The sequence below is a fragment of the Protomyctophum bolini genome, assembly GCF_963924005.1.
Source record: "Protomyctophum bolini genome assembly, chromosome: 19".
In the NCBI taxonomy this organism is placed as follows: domain Eukaryota; kingdom Metazoa; phylum Chordata; class Actinopteri; order Myctophiformes; family Myctophidae; genus Protomyctophum; species Protomyctophum bolini.
In genome coordinates, this window is record NC_137880.1 from 23,398,797 (window position 1) to 23,421,318 (window position 22,522).

The window sequence follows — 22,522 nt, forward strand, 5'->3', positions numbered from 1 at the left end:
GACCTGGGCTAACAGTGTCCTTCAAAACACCACAGTAAAAGTGTAATAGGCTACTGGCATATCATCACGGCACCCCAGACAGTAACTACTCTTCATTCCTCCTCTATGGTTGTCCTTGTTTATTATACGAGGATTATTTCATAAGTAAATCTAGTGTGAGTCACACTTAGGCTTCATCCACACCTACATAAACGTAGCGTTTGCGTTTTCGTTTTCGTTTCAGTTTTCGTTTTTTTTAATCTCTCTGTCCATACGACACGTTTTTTTTAATCTCTCTGTCCATATGACCAATGGCAAGACCCATGCAAAACTCCGTTTACATTGTCCACACAGGCGGAGTTTAAAAAAAATACACTGTGGCAGGAGTTTTCCAAAAGATGCGTTTATTGCGAACGCAGTGATTGCGAACGCAGTGAGCACTTACTATGAGACCTAGCAGATCATGTCTGTGTGTGTGTCTGTGTGTCTGTCTGTCCCACTTTTGTGCCCATATATGGAGCTGAGTGATTACGTCACCATGACTCAGCCATAACCATATAAGGAGTCCCCAAAGCAGCTATACGTCCAAAACCCAAATACATATGTACGAGCTGCGTTCGCTTCCCACGTTTGCGCGTCTTACTGGTATGGACCAAAAACGCGTTTGCGTGTGGGCAACCCCCCCAAAACGCATCCGTTTACCCGGATACGTGTGGACAAGGCCTTAGTGGAGTTCTGACTTAGCTGGATACCCGTCAGCAATGTAATTCAAAATGAGTAATGTGAGTAATGTGAGGCACTATATTGCACCAGATGTGGGACAAATAGAGCATGCAAGAAGTATAGTTGTGAGTGCCGGATGGGTTGGGTTTGCCACAAAAGGATCATTGCGAACACAGTGAGCACTTACTATGAGACCTAGCAGATCATGTCTGTCTGTCTGTCTGTCCGTGTGTCACGCTTTTGTGCCCATATATGGAGCTGCTTTGGGGACTCCTTATATGGTTATGGCTGAGTCATGGTGACATGACTGGTGTGGTCCAACTTGTGCCCATATATAGAGCTGCTTTGGGGATTCCTTAAATCTTAAAAAAACCCAAATATGTACGAGCTGCGTTCGCTTCCCGCGTTTGCGCGTCTTACTGGTGTAATGACTAACAGAAAGTTTAGACAAACAAACAAGTAGTTTGTTTGTATCAGAGACTTGTATCAGAGACTCAATTGATAATATTTTGCAGCCATTGACAATTTATCTGGCATCATCCGATGTGTCCTTCTATGGTAAACCACACCCATGTGGTACTGTGGGTGGGATTAAAATGCTAATAATTATTTGCAACTACTACTTGACCCGTTTCTGATATTTCCACATGTTGTGAGACCTCTCTCTGACCCTGAAAGATCAGAAGGCAGACATGTGTGCAACACATTGTGAAGAAGAAAAAAATGTCAAGCTTAAGAAGACAACTCTGAAAAAGTGACATGAATGTAATTGCATACATGTGTGTGAGGTAATATTATCAATTCTTGATTTGTTTTGGTGTGTGTGTGTGTGTGTGTGTGTGTGTGTGTGTGTGTGTGTGTGTGCGCGCGCGCGCATGCGTGTGTAGGGGGGGGGGGGGAGTGAATATTTGACTGTGGGGATAAATGTGAGATTATTATGTACTAGCCTCTAAAAAATGTTTTGGAAAAGAATATTCCAGCAGTGTAACCACTAACCAGTACTTGACAGAGATGTTCCAGTCCATGCCAAGTCCCAAGTCCTTTCATTCAAATCCAAGTCAAGACATGTCAAGTCTTTGGGTTTTTATTACCCAAGAGTCCCAATTAAGTTTCAAGTCAAAGCTCTGCCCATCCTCATAAGCAGATATCCACGCCAGTTTCGTATTGCCAAGTCAGTTACGTGCACCATGGCACGGTCACTTCAAATGTTACAAAAATGAAGACTGTGTGCGAAGCAGTAGGCTAAACTAAGCATGTGATAGTCATACATGTTAAAGTTGCTAATTGAATAACTTTCAAATCTCTAGTTGAGTCTTAAACGATTAAGCAGTCAAGTTGCAAATAAATCAAATCTCTCCAAGTGACTTTGCAAGTACAGATTGTTGCACCTCGAGCCTGACTCAAGTCTAGTTAAGTTCTCAAGTCTACAGCTCTTGGCTATACAATGTACATGACACATTGTTTTTAGATTATGCTTACATAGTGCAAAGCAACAACTGTACGGAATTTGTATTAATATTATTACTCACGTCGTTTGTTGATGTTGCGGAGCTCCTGTTCAATCCTCAGGCAGATGGCCTGGGTCAATTCCTTGGATATCCTCTGGAACGCATCGAAATCCTCAACAGTGTACACGTGGGTCTCCTTAGGGGCATTGGCAATGGACTCCAGCTCAGATCGTACAGCGTCCTTGACACCAACAGCAAAGATCTCCACGTCGGCATTCCTTAGCTTGGTGGCTGGCTCTTTAAATGCGTCTGAGGATTTCCCATCAGTGATCAGGATCGTAACGCGAGGGACATTGGGTCGTGCCCCTCGGGTGGTCTGGAAGATCTTGTCCCTCACATACGTCATGGCCCTGCCCGTGTTTGTGGAGCCCCCTCGATACGGAAATGTCCTCACAGCTTTGACCACGGCATCAAGGTCGTGGTGGGTGTTCAGGTAGAATTCGGTGTGGGGGTCCCGACTGTACTGCACCAAGCTAATCTGGATCTTGTGTTCCCCGATGTCAAAGGTTTTCACCAGAACCTCCAGGAAAGCCCGTACTTTGGCAAAGTTGGCCAAACCAATACTGTATGAGCCATCAACTAGGAGCACCACATCAGCCTGCACGTCCACTCCAAGTGCACAATCTGGAATTAAATGGAATAGATTTTTGTGACATGGTCCTCTAAGAATCACTGATTTGTTCACACTGATGAGTGAATGACAAATACATGTGTACGCTCGGAGACTTAAATTAAATGTCATCATCATCATCCCATAATCACAGTACAGAGTGCCCACTCAGGTATTACGTAAATAAATTCAACCTTTAGAGATGTGATACTCACCCGTGCTCACTTTGACCGGTGCAGTCTTCTGCATAACCATGATGGGATCGCTGGGGGTCAGGCCTTTGAGGGCAAACAGGCTGATCTGGTACTCTGTTTCTGGAGCCAGGTCCCTAACCAGGGCCATGGTCTGTTTGTGGCCCGTGTACAGCTCCTGTTGTTTAGTACCGGCCATCATAGGGACCATCTGCAGCTTGTATCCAGATATGTCATCTCCAATGGAAGGATCCCATACGATTCGCATGGACTTGGAGGCCACCTCGAGGACTTGGAGGTTTGCAGCTGGTTCAACGACTGTGAAAATTACAATGAGAATCGCCTTATTTTCCAAATTAAATGTATTTACTGCTTTGGTGTAAAGGCATATCTACCGAAATAGCAGAAAGAGATACACACATTACACAGTGTATACTGCCACAAGGCACTGACTGAGACAATAGGATGTGTTAACAGCCCAGTGCGAGATTTACTGATATATATATTTTTAATAACGAAGGTGATGCGTTGTGAGCTAGTTGTGATTTCTTCCTATACAACACCGTCATGCGACAAAGCCTAGTTCAGGCTGGACAGCTAAATAGTTAGATGGAAATGTTGCATGTTGGAACAGAAACAAACAAACCTTCCTCTCCACTGACAAGTGAGTTGAGTTGATCGTCGACACCAGCACACACTTGGGTAATGAGGTCTTTCTGGATCTTGCTAATCTGGTCAAAGTTAGCGACATTATAGATGTGTGTTCTGTATGGGGTGGAAGCCATAACCTTCATCTCTTCCTCATCTGCCGCTTTGATCCCTAAACGAGACAAGGACCAAAAAAAGAGAAAGAAAAGTCACGTTACAGTATACAATCTCTCGTAAAAATTGTGAAATGTTCCATATAACCATTGCAGTCTTGATTTTCTGCCAAATTACAGGGGAGTTACTCATTCTTAAATGAATAGGCAACACCAGTAAATTTGAAGCGATCCTTGTTAAAGTCAATGGCAACATGTGAAAATGATTGTCAGAGCGTCAGAATTCAAATGCTGCATTTTTTCCCTTCAGGTTTGAGCACTGTAAACGCTGGGTAAAATGAGTTGATCTATAAAGACGTGAAATTAAACACTTCTTTTCCACGTTTGCAATTTAAGATTATCCAGCTGGATTCACTGCTGCTCACTGACTGAAGGTCATGTCTTCACTGTAATTCTTCTGTGGTTGGAAAATATGACAGCACGTGTGCTAAGAACAAAACCCATTTGATTCCACTCAAGACAAGTAGGTTTTACAATCGTCTCGCCTTTCTTTGCTTATTGACTCCGTTACCAGAGTGGTTACTTATAAAGTAACTTAAAGCTGCAATCCGTGAGTTGCGTGTCTACTACTGTATTGTTTTAATTTTCATACTGCCTCCTTTTAATTTGTTCTTGATCATGTTTTTGATTTTATTTAACATTGTGTTATTTTCTTTTGTTGATCTATTGTTTTTAATGTAAAACTCTTTGGGCTGCATCTGATGCTATGAAAGTTGCTATACAAATAAAGTGTATTATTATTGAGGGGCGCTAGCCCCTCCTATATACAGGTTTAATGTTTGTCTTGTCTAGACAAACACGCCATTGACAATGGACAGAGTTTAATTTGTTTATTTTGTATGTCATTGAGCAAATCGGCATAGGCATGTTATGTTATGATATCGCGATGATGTGAGATGATAAAGCGCCCCTCATTTCACACAGGTGTGATTTTTATTATTATATATTATTACTATGGATTCGAACCTGGGTACATTCTCTAATTGCGTAGACTTCTTGTAAATTAAGCAATACAGATGTTTAACAATAATTTTACCCAATTTTACGCTCTTGAGAGCGTACAATGAAACCAAATGGACCTGTACGGGTCCATTTGGTTTCATCACTGTAGATCTATAACCTGGAACCCCCTCAGGGACCACTGGTGGTCCCCTACATACGGTAGGTCGGTTACAATAACATTTGCATAAGTTCCGGATTGCAGCTTTAATTGTATATTTTACATTCATAGCCTAATTTATATTGTTTGGAAAAAGGCATGCATTATCTTCCACAGCTTACTGTAATGCTGGCGAGAAGACAGCTCTTAACAGTTACGTCTACTCTGTTTGGAAAGAGTGACAGCATGTACTCAGTCATACCACAAATCCTCAGGCAGAAACCACCTATGTCCATATTCTATGGGGGTTTTTTTCTTCCTGTAAATTAATGCTTTACTACGTCATCTTCTTTTCCCTTCAGCATTTCCCTTCGCCACAGCAAATCATCTGCCTCCATCTCACCCTGTCCTATGCTTCCTCTTCTCTCACACCAACTAACTTCATGTCCTCTTTCACTACACCTATAAATGGGTTCCTCTATGCCTCATTGCCTCCTGCCTGGCAGTTCCAACCTCAACATCCTTCTATCCTCCTCTGTACGTGTCCAAACCATCTCAGTCTAGCCTGTCTGGCTTTATCTCCAAATTCCAAAACATCTGAAATGCGCTCTGCCTCTGATGTTCCTGATCCTATGCATCCTTGTTACTCCCAGAGAGAACCTCAACATAGCTGGTCTCATCACAGTCACTTTACTACATACTACACACAAAAGTATAGCAACAAAATAGTCTACAAAACGCTCTATAGATCTATACTATTGTCTGAATTAGACTTCTGAAAAGTATCAGTTCTGGACAGATGAGGTTTCCACCCGACAGCAACAAAATATGAAACTGTGATGACAAATAGGACTCACAATCCTATAGTTGTCCTATTCCTATTGAACTAAAACTCCAACATAAACAATACAGTCTACAGTCCAGAAGTGTAAGTGTTATAAAAGTTTGGTCTAGATACCTAGGACGAAGATCTCTACGCCCATGTTTTTCAGCCTCCTGGCGTAACTCCCCACCTCGTCCTGGGACTTGCTGTCAGTGATGATCACGGCCACTTTGGGAAAGCCTTTCCTCGCGCCGGCAGCCTCAGTGAAGGTATTCTTCAACAGGAAAACAAGGGCATCCCCTGTAGCACAGTGAATGGTGTTACTGTCCATCCTATGGACTATGGGTAACTCTTACGGCCATCATCATGATTATATCCATGACCATGTATCACCGTTTAACACTAATCAAGGACTAATAACACTCTTCTTTTTTTTAAGATTATGACCTGTACCAGCAATATAGTGGTGAATAATGCCTTTCTGGAATTTGCACAAAAATGCACCAAATCACTGCATGATGATCCAAATAATTATTTTACTGCTAGGCCCAGTCAGTGAATCAAAGCTACATGATGTTATTGAGGTGGGTCATTATGTGATTACTGGGTAATAACATTAGGTTACGCAGGTAACCCCTGTTTTATAACAAACAGGCAAGACGGCTGCAGTTTGATTAATAAAACTATAGATGCATTGGATTTGTTTTTACGTCCGGATACCCCGTCCGCGCCTCCTCAGGAGACTTGGCTCACATCTGAACCCATTTGATTTTGGCGACTCCATGGCCTTCCGCATGAAAGGCATATGCTCTGAGTCTAACCACTACACTAGATGCATTGCACTACTGTAGATGCATGATCGTGTCAAATAAATTGGCGTGACAGCTGAGAGGAGGTATTGTACCAGTCATGGTGTTGCCTCCCTTGTAGGGCAGATTGCTGATGGCTCTTTGGAGGGCGCCCCGCGTCATGTGCTGGTTCAGATTGAATTCTGCCCTGGTGTCGCTGCTGTACTGGACCACGGCCACTCTGGCCTTGTCCGCCCCCATCTCGAAGGCGCCGGCCACCGCCGAGATAAAACTGCGGATGTACTTGAAGTTGTCTCGGCCGACGCTCCAGGAGCCGTCCACCAAAAACACCAAGTCGGCGATGGCGCTGACCGAGCATTCTGGGAGAGGAAGGGGGAGAAAAAGCAGGGTAAATAACTAAATATATGGATGTTGACAATGTATAAGTCGTCCCTTTTTGTCTGAATGCTTGCTGGACCCTAGTAAAAAGTAAAGTGGAGAGAGATAAAGAGAGAGAGAGAGAGAGAGAGAGAGAGAGAGAGAGATTAACAAGATCTACACAAGTAAATGCAAATATTTGTACTTCAGACAAACATTAGAAGAGTCCTGACTAGGGATGTCCCGATCACGTTTTTGCTCCCGATCCGATTCCAATCATTTGATTTTGAGACATGCCGATACCAATCTTTCCCGATCCAATCTTTATATTTGTATATACCACTTATGCCATATCACAATAACAAATATCTTAATGACTCTAGTCTAGTCTGTTGTGTTGCCTTTCAATTATTGAAAGGCATATTTGACTATACTTTTATTAAAATGACTTGTTGTTTTTTTTCTTTCTATGAAAGCATGGAATCATAGAAAAACACTTAAAGAGTATCTCTCTCATTCAGAGAGAGTAGTACAGTACAGAGTAGTACAGAGTACAGACAGACACCTATGCCATCATACATAACAGGGGTTGCATTTCCTTTGTCCCCCTCACTGTACAGTAGCACCAAGTTCCCTTACCTACCTGCGCCAAAGACGCTGAGGGGTGATTTCACCCTCCTGCACAACAAGAAGGAAGTGCAATCTTAGAATCTTCGAAATGCACTACCCCACCATTTAAGCAAGTAAACCGCAAGGCTTAAATGTAATTTCTTTGGAACATATTCCTCAAACCTTCACTCTTAAGTGGGCATCAGTGCAGACTTGTTGACGGAGGGGAGTGGAGGAGTGAATCATGCACTCTCATCGAGTGACAGCTATGGGAGACTCTCAATCATGGTGGAGAGTCACATCACAAAGCGAGGGGATGTGGGCCCTTTGAAGGCAGTGCAAGATCAATGTGTGAAGAGGGATTACTACAATGACTACCACTGTGTATACAGGCATGAAGCAGGATCAATGCACAAGATGTCTGTATTTATTGAGCTGCTACAGGAACAATGGAAGCAGTAAATTATTTGACCTGAGGAAAAACTTCTGGAGAGATCCTCGCGTTTCCATGGCCTTGTGAGCCAACAAAGCATTATCTTTTTGGCCAAAGAAAACAGCACAGGGTTTGCCGTCAGGTATATTTATAAGTGAGCTGTAAAATTTGTCTCTTGGGGCAAACTGTGGTCCAACATGTTGTCCCCTATCATTTATAAAATGCATAATAATGTATGAGGGGAACTACCCCCTTAGCACTCACATACTGCCCAGGAATAATGGAAAACCAATCCATATCCTATTGGCAAACAACTTAGTACATGGTACCCTGAGATCATGACATAAGCAGGAGAAATTTCATGTCGTAATTATGTTGGATGGAGAAACATGTTTATCTCTTGGTACTCCATAATCCCTATCAGCACAATACGACTCAGTAGTGGTTTCCAAGCTGGACTATGTATTCAAACGTATCATTCTTTGAACCAAGTGACTACTTAACAGTCCAAGTTGCTGGTGTGAACTGGACTGGGGCAAGCAGCAGAGCTCTTGTAAATCAGGGGCTCTGTAATGATTTCCACTTCCCTCAGCACTGTAGGGCTGGGTCACATTCAGCTCCATAGCACCAGAGGCCTGGATACAGCTGTTACCTCTACACCTACACCCCCCCCCCCTCCCCCCAAACGCCCTACAACTGAGCATGTGAAAAACTCCCTCTGACTGGCATGACTGGCAGGCTGACTGCATGGAAGGCAACAAACCAAACTAATGACTAAACGCCTTTGGGAGTTATATAGTCCACTTTTGAATGTTTTGCTATACAATGGAGTATTGTATGTGGATATGTGGAAACTCCCTTCGCTGTTGACCTAACACACCACATGGAACAAGCCCAATGGTAAACAAGAGAGATCTAGAATGAACTGGGAAGGTTCTTGAAGAACTCAATGTACATGTCATGATTCTTCTTTAGTTTGGTCAAGTCATCCTTGAGAATGGAGGTACATCCGTGTGTGTCACATCATGTCAAAGATTCATATTTGTATGCAGTGACTTACTGACTGAGTCCGTAAGCTGTGGTTTCCTGGGCGCTGCTCCATTGCTGCCACTTGACTGGACTAAAAATAAACAATGGAATAGCAATTAATTAAAAACAATGATGATTTGAAATCAGACACATCAGAAATCAATCTGCGTTTCCAACTAACTATTTAATGTCATACTGCATAACATTCATTTTAGAAGTATTTTTGGCAAAACCTCTTGTCTGCCTATGTACTGTTAGAACTGTGATTCCCAGAATTCAGTTCTGTTGTGTATGTGGTCTATTTACACAACAGCGTAAAACCACAGAAGTACCACTACAAAATGAATGTTACAGGGTCCTAGAGACATTATTACTATGAAAAACAGCACAAGTCGCAAAGACGACTTATGTACGACTAATTATTTTGTGTGAGTGAGTGGGTGTCAATTTCTCACCACATTGTGGATTATATCACTTTGGAACAAGCCCTGGGCTTTTACAAGGAAGTTTCTTATGAAAATGTCCCTTTTGTGGATACAATGAGCAAGCAAAAGCAAATCATACACTAATGGGCTGATGCAATCGGTTCTCCCAGATTCCTTTTGAATCTCTAGAGCTCGACTTGGCTGTGCGGGTTCTGTAAAACCATGTCCTGTATACTGTAATGATGCCAAGAAGACCTCCCCTACCACAAGTATTCTCATAACATTAGAGCATATGGTACTTTTGTCTGTACAATTCAGTAGAATGCAGATGTAATCAAATGGACCTGTCAGGGTCAATTTGATTAAAATCTTATATTTAGTTACAAATGGATAAATGAACACTATTTTACTGTGTAGTCTTTTCTTTCAGTGCAGGGAGGGAAGAATAATGAAATTATATATTTTTTTAATCCTACCATAATTGCTGGCATGTCCCAAAATTCACTGCATGGCTAGAAGAATGCGAATGAAAAATAAAAGCCTGGATACCGAGGCTAACTGTTTATAGGGTCAATATATATATAATAATAATATAGCCTTTCCACAGGAGTATATTTTTATATTTTTCCAAAAAGAATACAAACAGCCAATAGCATATTACAAAGTTATCCCCCTCACTGGTGAAAATTCTGTGAAAAAAAACAAACAGGCAAGTACCGGGGTGAGTTGTCCAGTATTCATTTTAGGGGGTCCCCGGATGCCAGTTAAGTGACAATTTAAGGGGGGGAATGGGGAAAAAATGCCATTACTGCCTCGAAAGTAATGAACAAACTATAGCCTACTATAAAAACTGGTCAAAAATTGGCCAAAAATTTCAAATATTGTGAAAATAGCTGATCTACAAGCTCACAACAGCTATTTTCGGAATTTTTAGTTAAAATGTGATTATTTTCGGGGGTCACGTTCTGAAACATGCCAGTTGCACTGGCCTGCATGGGCCTTCATCAGGGTCAACTGTTGACCCTGATGAAGGCCCATGCAGGCCAAAACGCGTTGGTCGTGTTTTTAACCCTTTTAAAATGAAATAAAGGATTTTTTTTTTCTACTTCAACTGGACAGAGCTGCCTTGGACCCTCTTTTAAGTTCGCCACCTTATACCTCCTTCCACAGTGACATTGACTCAAGGTATAGAACTTTTTAGGAAATCCTGTGCTTTGCTATATGAAACCCTCTCCAAAGAGCACCTGTCTACAGTTTTCTCTACATAAAGGACCCACGTAGCGCTTCTTCTTTTCTTTTTTAATGCCAGTTGCACTATTTTTCTAGCCAACCAAGTTTTTAGAATAGAACAAGGCTTCCATGTTCTTGGTCCGTCATGTGAGTGCGGAATCGCCTTTGCATTTGAGTAAATGGTTACGCCCCCCTCCTACTAGTAGTATGGGGTAAAGTACAGATTTAGACCGCGATGAGGGACGCCGCCTCAAGCCAACTTGAGCCACGAGAGACACCACACCAGTTACCGTGTCGAATGTTGCGAAGTTCGCTTAGCCGACGCAGCCCTGTTAGAGTTGCAACACGATAGGCACAGAATACTAAATCATATGTTTTGGCGAGAGCGTTTGCCCCGACTGACACTCAAAGTGGCTGCTGGCCAATCACAGCGTGTCCTTGCACAAGTGCACTGGCCAATCACAGCGTGTCCTCACTCAAACGCGAAGGCGGATCTGCACTGTGAGACAAACTTTACCAGCATTTTGTAATTTTCCCCTTAACCGTTCATCACCATTATCAATGGCAGCATTACAGTAAGAATACAGAATTACTCACTCGTGATCTGACCAGATATGGGTAGACTCTCTTCCGCTCCACTGTATGCTGATATTGTGACTGCATAATCCACATCTGGAGTCAACTCCGAGATTGACGTCTGCGTCGCAGAGGCAGGGAGTGTAAATTCTTTTATCGGTTCCGCTACAACCATGAACAAAGAAGACATTAGGGAACCGACAGCAGATATTCACAATAGGCGACTATACATGTATCAAGCTGTGCATAATACAATGAAAAAATATTGAGTATTACAGTAATTACTTTAAAACTAAATGTAAAACCTTCCTGACACAATAACAATGCAATACTGATACATTTAGTTTAGTGTAAAAAATAATGAGAAGATGATGAGAAGATACCAAAATCTATGAAAATCTTTGCATCCTGTCCATTACATGTATCCATGTATTCATTCATTCATTTAAAAAGAACGTAATCCTACAGAGGTAAGTGTTCATGTGTGGATCTTTAGATAATTGCTTTATGGTGTCGTCCACTCACTGTTATCAGTTTTTGTATTGAGTTGTACTTGAAATGTACTGTAATTCTGCAAACTGTTAATAAATCAATAAATCAATCAATAATGGCTGGGTGTGGCTAGTGTCGTCAGTGAGAGTGATTGCTCTTGTTAACACTTGTAATGTTACAGTCCAGGCATGCTGGGACCCGTAGTTTTAACGACTACCCACCTGTGTCTGAGGAAACTTGTATTCTGTAGCCTTCTATCCTAGAATATGGCCTTGTCCATGTCATTTGCACTGTGTTCTCATTTAAAATCTTAAATCTCAAATCTGATGGTGGATCAACTGTAAATAGAAAAGGGTTAACAAAGTTAATATCTTTGACATTGCAATGAGTGTATTTTAGATGAAGTATGACATAGTAGCATTTTCCAACAATCAACACTTCAGGGATTGAAGTTATATTGTTCACTGTTGGGGCAAAACATACAGTACAGGCACGGTACAGAGGTAAACATATTATACAAGCATATTAATAATAGGAATAAGCCATTTTGGAGGGAAAATGACATCCGTTTGAGCTGTCAAACTGCATGTGACCAGTAGCCACAGTCAACAACTCAAGCAATACAGTCAGTGGGAGACAACCTTGTCTGCCGAAAGGACAGAACATTAGTGAACACAAACAGGATGGGAAAAATAACTCTAGCCATCACCCAAACCCGCCACCATAACAACATCTCTGGCGTCCCTATTTTGGAGTGTTTGTTTCAAATTATTTCAAAGATGTTTCTAAATATGTTATAACTGTTGAAGAATATTCACAATGAAACACATTGTGAACTTGGAAATTGGCTAATTTCACTATGTCGTCCGAGGAAGTAGCACTTTAAAACCCTATACTTTGTTGACCATGGTTCACCCCAGGGGTGTGTACACTGCTCCTTTATGCTATCTAATCTCTTTGCCGAAAAGAGACTATCTGCTATTTTTGTTTCACAAACGGTCACAAATGTTCGCTACATGTATGTGCACTGCGCAGAGGGATGCTATAGGGTTATTAGGTTGGTAACACGAGAAATCATACTGTCACTGAGAAAATGTTATGATTCCCACCCTGTACATGGAAACACAATATGGAACAGCTAACATAGCAGTCCATATGTCAATCCAATGTCCATGACACTGAATTGACGAACAACAACCTGTGATGTTGATTATACAATGGATAAGTATACGATCTTATTTTGCTATAACTGCACAAGTTCAGCGGTTCCATCCATTGCAAACCTCATAAAAGAATACACAATGCCATCCAGGACATGTGTAGATCTTTTTTTGTTTCACAAAGTTCTTACAGACATCTTCAGGTTATTTTAGCACAGGACCCAGTTTTAATAAAGTAGCCTATAACTTAATCTGATCCTTGGCACTTTGCTCTTTAAAACATGTTATTATAACTCATGTGCATGGCATGGGCATTGACACCAACAGGCCCAAAACAAATATAGGGTCCTGGCCTATGGTCCTGGCAAATTGACTGATTTACATGACATAAGAAAAAACAAAAAATTATGGAAGGAGGGAAAAATCAAAGGGCAAGATTCAAAACAAGATTTACTGACACTGAACTAACAAACTAAGCAACATGCACATGTACATGAAAAGTTGTTTGCAGCAACTTGTTTGCGAGGGACAAACGCCTCCATGTACACACATTGGACAACAAAATAGGAAATATTTTATAATGATATTCTTCAGGAAAAACACAATGACTGACTCATAACTGTCTGTCCATTCATCACCGGAAAATCACTTAATAACTAAGTATATACTGAAAATAAAACAGCTATGCATCTGTGAATTACTGTGTGGCAAGAGCATGCAACAAATATATAGACTGGGTGTAATGCATACACTACATAAAACTATTTAAGTTAAATGTAACCTGCAGGCTAGCTAGCTATATAAGCAGTAATTGGGCATGTATTAATAGGCTATTATGTGACTCTATTAGCCCTGGTCCAGTAGCAGTAGCCTAGCCTACGTTAGCGAGTTATCTTCCCTAACGCACTGGACCAGGGCAGAAGATTCAGGGGATGCTGTAAAATAATAATAGGCTAGAAGGTAGAACGATACCAGTGCTAGAAGATAACCTTGAAACTCAAGTCCAAATCCCTGGGTAGGGTTATGGACTTATGGTAATGAAGAATATCATTGTAAAACATTGTCGCAAAGCCATGATAACTTTGACCGAGGGTGTGGGGTGTCAGTGAGAGGGGTACAGCAAAAATGGAGAACCACCAACCTGGCATATCAACTCAATGGACTGTGGTCGGCTCCGCTGTGTTCTCCAAATGGATCTATATATTTGGTCTTTCTTGGCCAAAACTACCCACATTTTGCCACTTTTAAAAAAGTCAACTTGCACAATAAAGAAGGAAGGGGCACCCCCCGGGCACGCACACCGAGAACGGACACACACAGGTGCTAGCCCGTGCCACGCACGGCTGTTACTCATTAGCTCTTTCTCTCTCGCTCTCTCTCGCTCACTCGAGCGCGCACACGCACACGCACACGCACACGCGCACACACACACACACACACACACACACAGTCACACGTGTATACGCCCTACGCTTGCGCGCACGCATGACACGCACGGCACACTGACACACAGCCTACACGCACGAGCAAACACAATACCGTATCTTAAAAAAAGAAAGAAAGAAAAACATGATGATTAATTTACACAAGCACCTGTAGACATGTCTGCCTGCATAAAGGAGTTTGGAATGTGTCAACTAAAATATCCAATAGGCCTACATTTACAGTTTTCTCCCCGATACTGATAGGCCTATAGTTTGTCTGGTCAGTGGTCAGTGGTCACAGCATATAAAACCATTCCATCTGAATCCAATCACTTTGTTTGACTCCCCCTGACCTTTTCCAAGCAGCCATCCAGGTTGTGGCCTGGTGCTGGGCATTAAAGGGGATCATTAGGGCGCATGGTACTATGGTAGCTATGCAACAGAAACGAGACACTGTGCATGACGACATGTATTTTATTCTGAGGGGTTTATTCTGAGGTTTTGGACTCTGACAGAATGTATCCGCAGAGGCTCACTGACTGGACCACATTTTCTCTGTCTAACGTCTCAGACCTCTGGAAAATAAGTCATATTTTGTCTTTCCGTTCCATCAAGACAAAAAGGACAAAGGAGGGAAACTTGGCCGCCGTTCTCTCTCTCTCAGTCTCTCGTCCAGTGGATTTTTCTGGAATCGTCTGTTTTTTGGCAGATGGTGAGCCCCTCCTAGTGTAAGAAAAATAAACGGCAGCTACCTATTCCTGGATGTCCTTCCAACCAATGACTGTTATAGGCCTACTATATCGTTTGTCTTTCATCTAGCTGTTTGTTTCCCACCCTATGGCCCTAGACGAGGCCGAGGAAATCTAAATTCAGATCACTCCAGATTTTCCGATTAACTGTGCGGTCATTCCCGGAATTTCGGATTAAGTTTTTGGTAATAATTAACTCGCCTTTTCAATTGACAATTAACTTATTCAATTGACTCTGCCTGTTTGACAGGCATGACCGACTTGTCAAAAGATAATACTCTTCCAACATAACATTAGGCTATGTAGCATTTATAACAAACTTCCAAAACACATTTTCATTCATTTGTTTTTTTATTCACATCACCTAACATTGGCACGCTTGTACAATCGCACCCCACCAAGTAAAGCAGCACTGGCTGGGAGTACGTGGTTTGTTCAAACTAAAGAGAAGAGGGGTAGGCTATAGGCTATAGAGAGAGAAGAGATGGAGGGAGTCATGGAGAGTGAATAAAAATGAACTTTACCTGAATCCTGGGCCTGAGCGGAGGAGAGAAGCAGCACTGCGACCAGAGCAGCTGCTGCCGGAGACATCAGCCTTATCTTCATGTTAACTCTCTGCTCTCAGCAGCGCATGAATGAACCTGCATGCGACGAGAACGAGCCATTAGGCTATATGCATGGATCTTATTAGCCTTAGCCTTGATATACTTGACTGACTAAATTAGCCTATACGAGATTGTACACTGAGTGTCAATTTAGCTCTCGGTTTTACAAATGGATAAATTAACACTGATGATTAGGCTATTTCGGGAACATTCTGAGGACATCTGTGGAAAATGGGTGTCATTCTGATCAGATTGACTGACAAATCCACCATAAAAAAAACAGCTATACCGTGGTTATGAATTTCAATCAGTTTTCCATGCGATAATGGCGCATCTCCTCCTGCCTTATAAAATAAAATAAATCACCAGTGGATGAAAATACGAAAGCACTGTCAAATTGTCCTACATAACAGTTCTCCACCAACAGCCTAACATTTACAATAATAAAGTATCAAGATTGTTGAGAAGGTATCTCTATAGGTATCTTGCGATGTATCTCCATTCTCTGTAAGACTAGACTGTATTTCAAATGTCAATCAAATAAAAAAATATATAATTCATTAACAATATACAACTTCTATAGCAAACATTTGGAGTCAAACCACATTTTGAGATTAAAATCTCCATAAAGGTTAGAATAACCTGACTCCAAATTCTGGCGCTGTGCGCAATTACGCACGCCACGGAGTAGGAATAAGGTAATGTATAAGTAGGCTATAGGACACATTAAATAATGAAACATTTTGACAGTATAGGAGGCCGATAGGTTGCTATGCCATTTAAAAACGTCAAAAAGAAATCTCCCCGCAATAAAGGCTATTCAATTTTACAATAACGCGTGGCCAAAAATGGAGCCTAGACGCAAAAGAAAAACATGCAACACTGACCTATAGCAGAGTGTTGTTGAGTGTAGCCTAATCAATAGTTTTTTTAAAGCAGTTTTGTAGGCTACCCCGTCTGTGAAAACGATGTCCGTTTATCACGGGAGAGGATGGTCCAGTCAGTGGGAAAGTGTGAGCTCAACTGGTGCGGTTCCCAGGCGAGTCGGCCAGCCTCTTTCCAAGTGGGAAGAATCCCTTCACAATCTGCTACTTAATAGGGGGCTGCTCCCAACGCTCCCTTCACCCGCCGCACACTGACAAACTCCTCGATGTCAATTTAACTGTGCGAGTGTACAATGGAACCATTTTGGTTCCATTTGTACTCTCCCAGAGAGCTCCATGGATTTTACAGTGTGCACGCTTACGACAGCCAGAGAACCAAATGATGTGTAGCTCTGTGAAAGTGGTGGGGAGACACATTCGGAAACTTTTACATAGTTCTCTGCATTCCATTGGGGTGATGATGGGCTCCTGAGTGTTTTCAGTAACAAAAAAAGGAGACATAAGTTCTGCTTTCAGGAAAGCGGGAAGTGTGTTGAGCTTAGCCTTTATGTGAATCAATGGGGGGAAAAAATCATATCCATTAGATTGGACGTTCCAAGTTCCCCGTTTAAAGCAGTTGATTTACAGAATTTTACAAATTCACAAGTTTAATTTCACTTGGCGAAGTTGCGACCTTATGTTGTGTGACTTGTCATGTTAGTTTTGTGATGTCTACACATTAACTGGAAAATAGTTTATAATTGTATAAGCAACAGCTTTTTGCCGGTTTTCAATGGGATCTACTGTGGTGTAATTGATTTCATGTGGCGCTATGGACAGGGTGATGCAGAGAATCCGTATCACGGGATAATGGTTCTTAAAAGGACCGTTAGATTCGTTTGAAAACAGCGCTCTCTAGTGGCAAGGGTCTAAATGTGTAATGATGCGCATCAGTAGTAAGGTTTGTACAAGTTTAAAGTCTCACTGTTTTATATACATCTCCTTTATTAATTGCAGTTTGTCAGTTTTGTCTCTCTCATTACGCAACATAAAATTAATTTGGCCATTATGAGAATAGAAACAAAATACATTAAATAGGCTATAACAACCGGATACTTATGGGATGGCTGTGGATCAGGAGGTAGAGCAGGACGTCCACTGATCCGTGTGTCAGTGGTTCGAATGCCGGCAACTTCTGTCCACATGTCAAAGTGTCCTTGGGCAAGACACTGAACCCTACATTGCCTCCAATGAATCGGACGGTGCTAGCTTGACACCATTGGTGTGGGAAGTGAGGACGCTGGCGTTGACTGTTCGCCGCTTCACCTCCCAATGTATGAATGGAGCATTGTAGCTTTGAGCACTTGGAAAAGCGCTATCAAAATGCAATTATTTACTTGAGAACATTTTTCCAAAAACAGGCCAAATTCTCTCAAATAGGCTAAATTGATTCTCCGGAGCAGGAGATTAGGAACTTGAAAATTACTATTTTTGGTGTGCGACACTTGCGCAAGTAAAGCAGATCTAGTATTTACAGGGTAGGCCTATGCTTTGTGGAACAAATCTATGGTTGGTTTAAAACAGAAACTTCTGTTAAAAACAGAACCATTTTCATTAACGTCTTCACATTTTGTCTTGGGTATATTTTCAGCCAGCAAGGCTATAACTTAATTCAAAATAATATACCCAATTTAACTTAATGTATGCATTCATTGTGTTCTAAATGTTATGTTTTCCCTCATTCACATTTTGGGAAAGGCTACTATGGAATGAGACTCTCGGACAACATTGTATTTCATAAGTCATCAGAACCACACTTCTTTTCTGAACTACTGGGAGAAACTGATGTAAGCAATTAACTGACATGGCTGGAAAGGACAGACCCAATTGTGACAATTGCATTTGATGTCATTTTTCAGACATCCAAACACATTAGTTCAACATAAACAAGACGTTATGATGAGGCATTTTTATTGGTCCTCAGGTATACAGAGTACAATAAATAAATATTGATCCCATGAACATGAAACAAAATCCCATCGTTTGTGACAAAGACCTTTTTACAATGACCAGCAGTGTGCTGGTGTATATTAAACACAGGTAAACATCCTTGGTGGTTGATTCACTATTCTTTCTTCTGTGGGAACGCAGCCTTCAACAGTTCATATACCACTCCTACCGCTCCTGCAAAGAAATTGCAATCACAATAGTTGGCCAATTACACCAGCTGTATGGGAGGTGGCATATGAACAAATGAAGTGATTATCATTATTTAGTTTAAATATCTCTATATTCTGATAGAAATCACTGCTGCCACACCCAAAACAGGGATTGCACTAGTCTACTCCAATCCACAAATTAATCACAAAAGCACAACATTTGCAGTCGTGTGGCAGTGCCAAGTCCAAGCATTTAAATTACTACTGCCCCACTAGTTTTTAAAAGCTGTAGCATCATTCTTAACAGTTAGTGTTTGCGATGCTTGCTCAACAATGAACGTGAGGCATTGTAAGCTTTGTGTTTGCATGGTTTCCAAAGTCAAATACCTGATTTGTGAAGACATTTATGAAAAGCTCAAATAAACTCACCCAGGATAGTGAGAGTCATCGTTGCCCTGTAAAGCAGTGCATCCCCACTCCCTCCTTTCAAATGGATCGGGATTCCATTGTCGTCCTGTTCAAAAGAAGCAAAAACAAAGAGCTCAATACGTTGACAGTTGTAGAATATTATAATCAATGAAATAGCAACAACCATGCATGATTCAGATATGTCAACTCCAAATAAAGTATAATTTAAGCCGTTACCAATACCAGGGTGGGACATTAACACCAGCCAAGAAAAATATTGTTACATTTTGTATATGGTTGTTGAATTACTCTCCCCAAACAGTTACTTTGGCACATACCCAACATACCCATGGCTTGTAAAGACTATAAAGGAGCATAAATATCTGGAGACTGTCCAATCCAAACCAACCCAACCAGATTTGCAGGTAACCAACCATTGTTTAACTGGCAAAATAGTTTAAGTGGTTAGTGCATTTTGGTAGCCATAACAGCTGTAGATGGTGGATTTCCAATCCTGGTTGCCCCCCACTACAATGATCAGACACTACATGATTAAGGTAGACCGATCCCTTCATTCACTCTTGTAAAGGTAACAATTAATAGCCAACTCCAAATTGCATGCATAGTTAGTATCCAACCGGTTGATGCTGTAAAACATCAAGCTACTTATCTTTGAAGCTAAAATAACTGAAGTTCATAGCTTCACAGGAGGAACCTGAACAGCAGACATATACATTTAGAGACCATTCACTTCACTACTATATATACACACACACCACTACTACTCTATTTTAGACTACAAAAACTGGATACAATACTGCCATACAAAGACAAAGTGCAGTAACTATGAAAATAATTATCTGATAAAAAAAAGGCTTAAAACAAAGTATTTCAACTGGCCAGTTAAAGGGGGCTATCGATTTAATATATAGTAACATTGCACTAATTGCAGATATACACGAAACGTGTTAATATCATGAAAAACAATCAAATGTTCTTATAAGGTGTGGGGCCGCCAAATGGCTTCAAAGCACCGTGGCATAGATTGAACCAGTCTGTAGAACTCTATTGGCAAGATGGAACAACATTTAAAAATGTATTCCCTCATTTGGTGTTGAGTTATGGTGGTGGCGAGCGCTGTCTGAAACGCATTGGTCCAAAACATCCATAGGTTAAATCCTTCGACATCTCATAATATCAAAGCATGGGAAGATGATCTAGGGGCCCCATGAGCAGATGAGGAATGGGATACGTCTAGGGCTTGTGCATGGTTTGTGCATATAGAATCTATATGCACAAACCATGCATTGATACAGTTCAAAGTGCTACGTACATACAGTACATCGGCTGCATTTTTCAAAAGCTAACCTTGAAAGAATCTCAACATTTTAGTCCTGTATGTGACTGTTGGTCTTGACTCGTCCAACACTGACACTATTCCATCTTTGGTGAACCATCAGAGATGGGGTGAAAAACCTTGTTCACATGCAGAAAGTAATTGCTTTTATTTTTATATATTAAGGATGCAACACCTCCATCACCCAGCCAGTGGATCGAAGACATGATGCGGAATATACAATTGGAATAAATAAGATGTACTTTCAATGGCCCCACAGGCATGGAGACTTTATGAATAGCCTGCCTAACCTGGAACTACAACTCCCCATCTGTGCTACTATAGTCATATTGGACTTTTGTGTGCATTTTGTCGTTTTGTGCACGACCTTCACAGCCATCGAATGAGTGCTTTCTTTCCAACTGTATATTGATATATTGTATATTGATTCGTATATATTTTAAAACTAGCTACTGCCAGTTGTTAAGCAATATTTGTGACTGAAGATCCTACCATTGAAACCTAAGCATTTGAATTGTCCATGTTTCTACACGCAATCTGTATAAACTTCTGAGCCCTGTAAAGGAATTGGATAATCATTAACATTATATGACTGATTAAACACTTTACATAGATAGCAGATGAATATACACAACTAATAACTCTGAACATGTATAAATGAAACAAAATGGCTGTGGACATTTGTACACTTTCAAGACTGGATTAAAAGGTAGGGCATAAAGTGATATTTTTTGGTTTAAACAAAAAAGTTGTCGTATTGGTTTAAGCACTATATTCTGATAGTAATCATTTTTCTGTGATAAAAGTCTACTCGTCCTCCAGCTCTTTAACAGAAAACATTTTCAGGTGGGTTGCCAATTTCAGCCAACCAGGAGAGCTTAAATGTTATAGTGTTATACAGTTTTTTAATATGTTGAAGCTAGACTTGCAACACTGTCCCCACTCACCAACCATTGACATCCCATAGATCCAAACAGAAAATTCCCTTGTGTTAAACATTGCAGCTGTACAGAAAATTATCCTCCCATCTGCAAAGTTGTTTCATAAAAATGTAATGTAATATAATAAATACACATGTGATGACTGAGCTACTTTATCAATAATTCCATGCAGGTGATTTATTTTAATGGTTCTAGTTTGGAAGCATTCGTTGGAAATCACTCAGTCTCAACTAAACCCTTTTTGAATTCCCTCCAGAGTCCTGATTGGATAAAATGTGTATCCTGACCTGAACATGCATTTTCTGTTTAAGAGGAGGGAGTGGGGAGACACAGGTACTGAGCAAAAGACTGAGTCACTGTGGTGCAGTCTACTCTACACCATGAGTAGAGAATCAGAATAAAGACAAATGTATTTATTATTATTTTAACAAACAAAATATATATAATCACTTACCCTACCTTTTGTATTAATTTAAGTTGCCATATAAATTGTTTTACCTGGAAGAGTTTCTGTTTCTGGGAAACCTTATTTTCAACCTGGCGGCGCGCGCTACTGACGATGGTCCGCCGCGACGCCTGCTGGAGAGTCTGCAAAACGACACAATTTTACAAAAAATACAAAATATTTAACATTAAAAACAACAAAGCTGTTTCAACTATACCATTTCATCACACAGTGGTGTATGCTTTAGCTTCAAACAGAAATGCCCAGTGAAGCCGTCTGGGTAGCTATAGGATATCAATGAATTAAATAGCAGTCTCGTCTGTGGAAACTTGTCCTAGTTTGACCCCGTCGATAAACTCAACCACAACACTGACAACAGCAGAATAATTATACTAGAACACGGGCTGTGACCCACATCGTTTTTCCATATATATTCAACGGCTCTGGTAAAAAAAAACACAGCAGTAGCATTAGAATATGCTCGAAATAAAAAGGTTGGTCTTACAAGTAAATGTCTGAACATCTTCACAAGGACAGCTGAGGACAGACCAAGAGGGAAACGCCACTTCCTGCTGCTGCTTTTGACTTCTGCTGTTCTGCCTCCTGCTTAACGGCACTGCAGATAAGGCGCACAGTGCTGCCCTCTATAGGAGTGAGTGGTTCTCAACCAGTGGTCCGGGGACCACCAGTGGGGGGT

The 22,522-nt window shown here is 41.1% G+C and overlaps 2 protein-coding genes across 18 annotated transcripts in view; both read right to left on the minus strand.

Annotated features, from left to right (window-relative positions):
• col12a1b (collagen, type XII, alpha 1b) overlaps positions 1-16,733 on the minus strand; it is a 151,982-nt gene extending 135,249 nt beyond the window's left edge. For 11 of the 17 annotated variants that reach the window (XM_080791241.1, XM_080791251.1, XM_080791244.1 and 8 more), the window contains exons 1-10: positions 16,540-16,733; positions 15,572-15,688; positions 11,936-12,052; positions 11,244-11,387; positions 9,023-9,082; positions 6,659-6,922; positions 5,890-6,054; positions 3,658-3,831; positions 3,036-3,329; positions 2,232-2,834 (exon numbers count right to left, since the gene is read on the minus strand). In XM_080791241.1, coding sequence (XP_080647367.1) covers positions 2,232-2,834; positions 3,036-3,329; positions 3,658-3,831; positions 5,890-6,054; positions 6,659-6,922; positions 9,023-9,082; positions 11,244-11,387; positions 11,936-12,052; positions 15,572-15,653 — 1,903 coding nt within the window. In that variant the 5' untranslated portion in view covers positions 15,654-15,688; positions 16,540-16,733. The remainder of the gene's footprint in view (positions 1-2,231; positions 2,835-3,035; positions 3,330-3,657; positions 3,832-5,889; positions 6,055-6,658; positions 6,923-9,022; positions 9,083-11,243; positions 11,388-11,935; positions 12,053-15,571; positions 15,689-16,539) is intronic. The other 6 variants (XM_080791238.1, XM_080791237.1, XM_080791236.1 and 3 more) reach the window with 2 other exon arrangements.
• Positions 16,734-18,469: 1,736 nt separating this feature from the next.
• cox7a2b (cytochrome c oxidase subunit 7A2b) lies at positions 18,470-22,453 on the minus strand. The gene is made up of 4 exons (XM_080791567.1): positions 22,331-22,453; positions 21,879-21,968; positions 19,104-19,188; positions 18,470-18,699 (listed from the first exon to the last, which is right to left on the minus strand). Exons 1-4 carry the CDS (start codon positions 22,346-22,348, stop codon positions 18,641-18,643), a joined length of 252 nt encoding a protein of 83 aa, XP_080647693.1. The 5' UTR covers positions 22,349-22,453; the 3' UTR covers positions 18,470-18,640.
• Between the last annotated feature and the right edge of the window lie 69 nt (positions 22,454-22,522).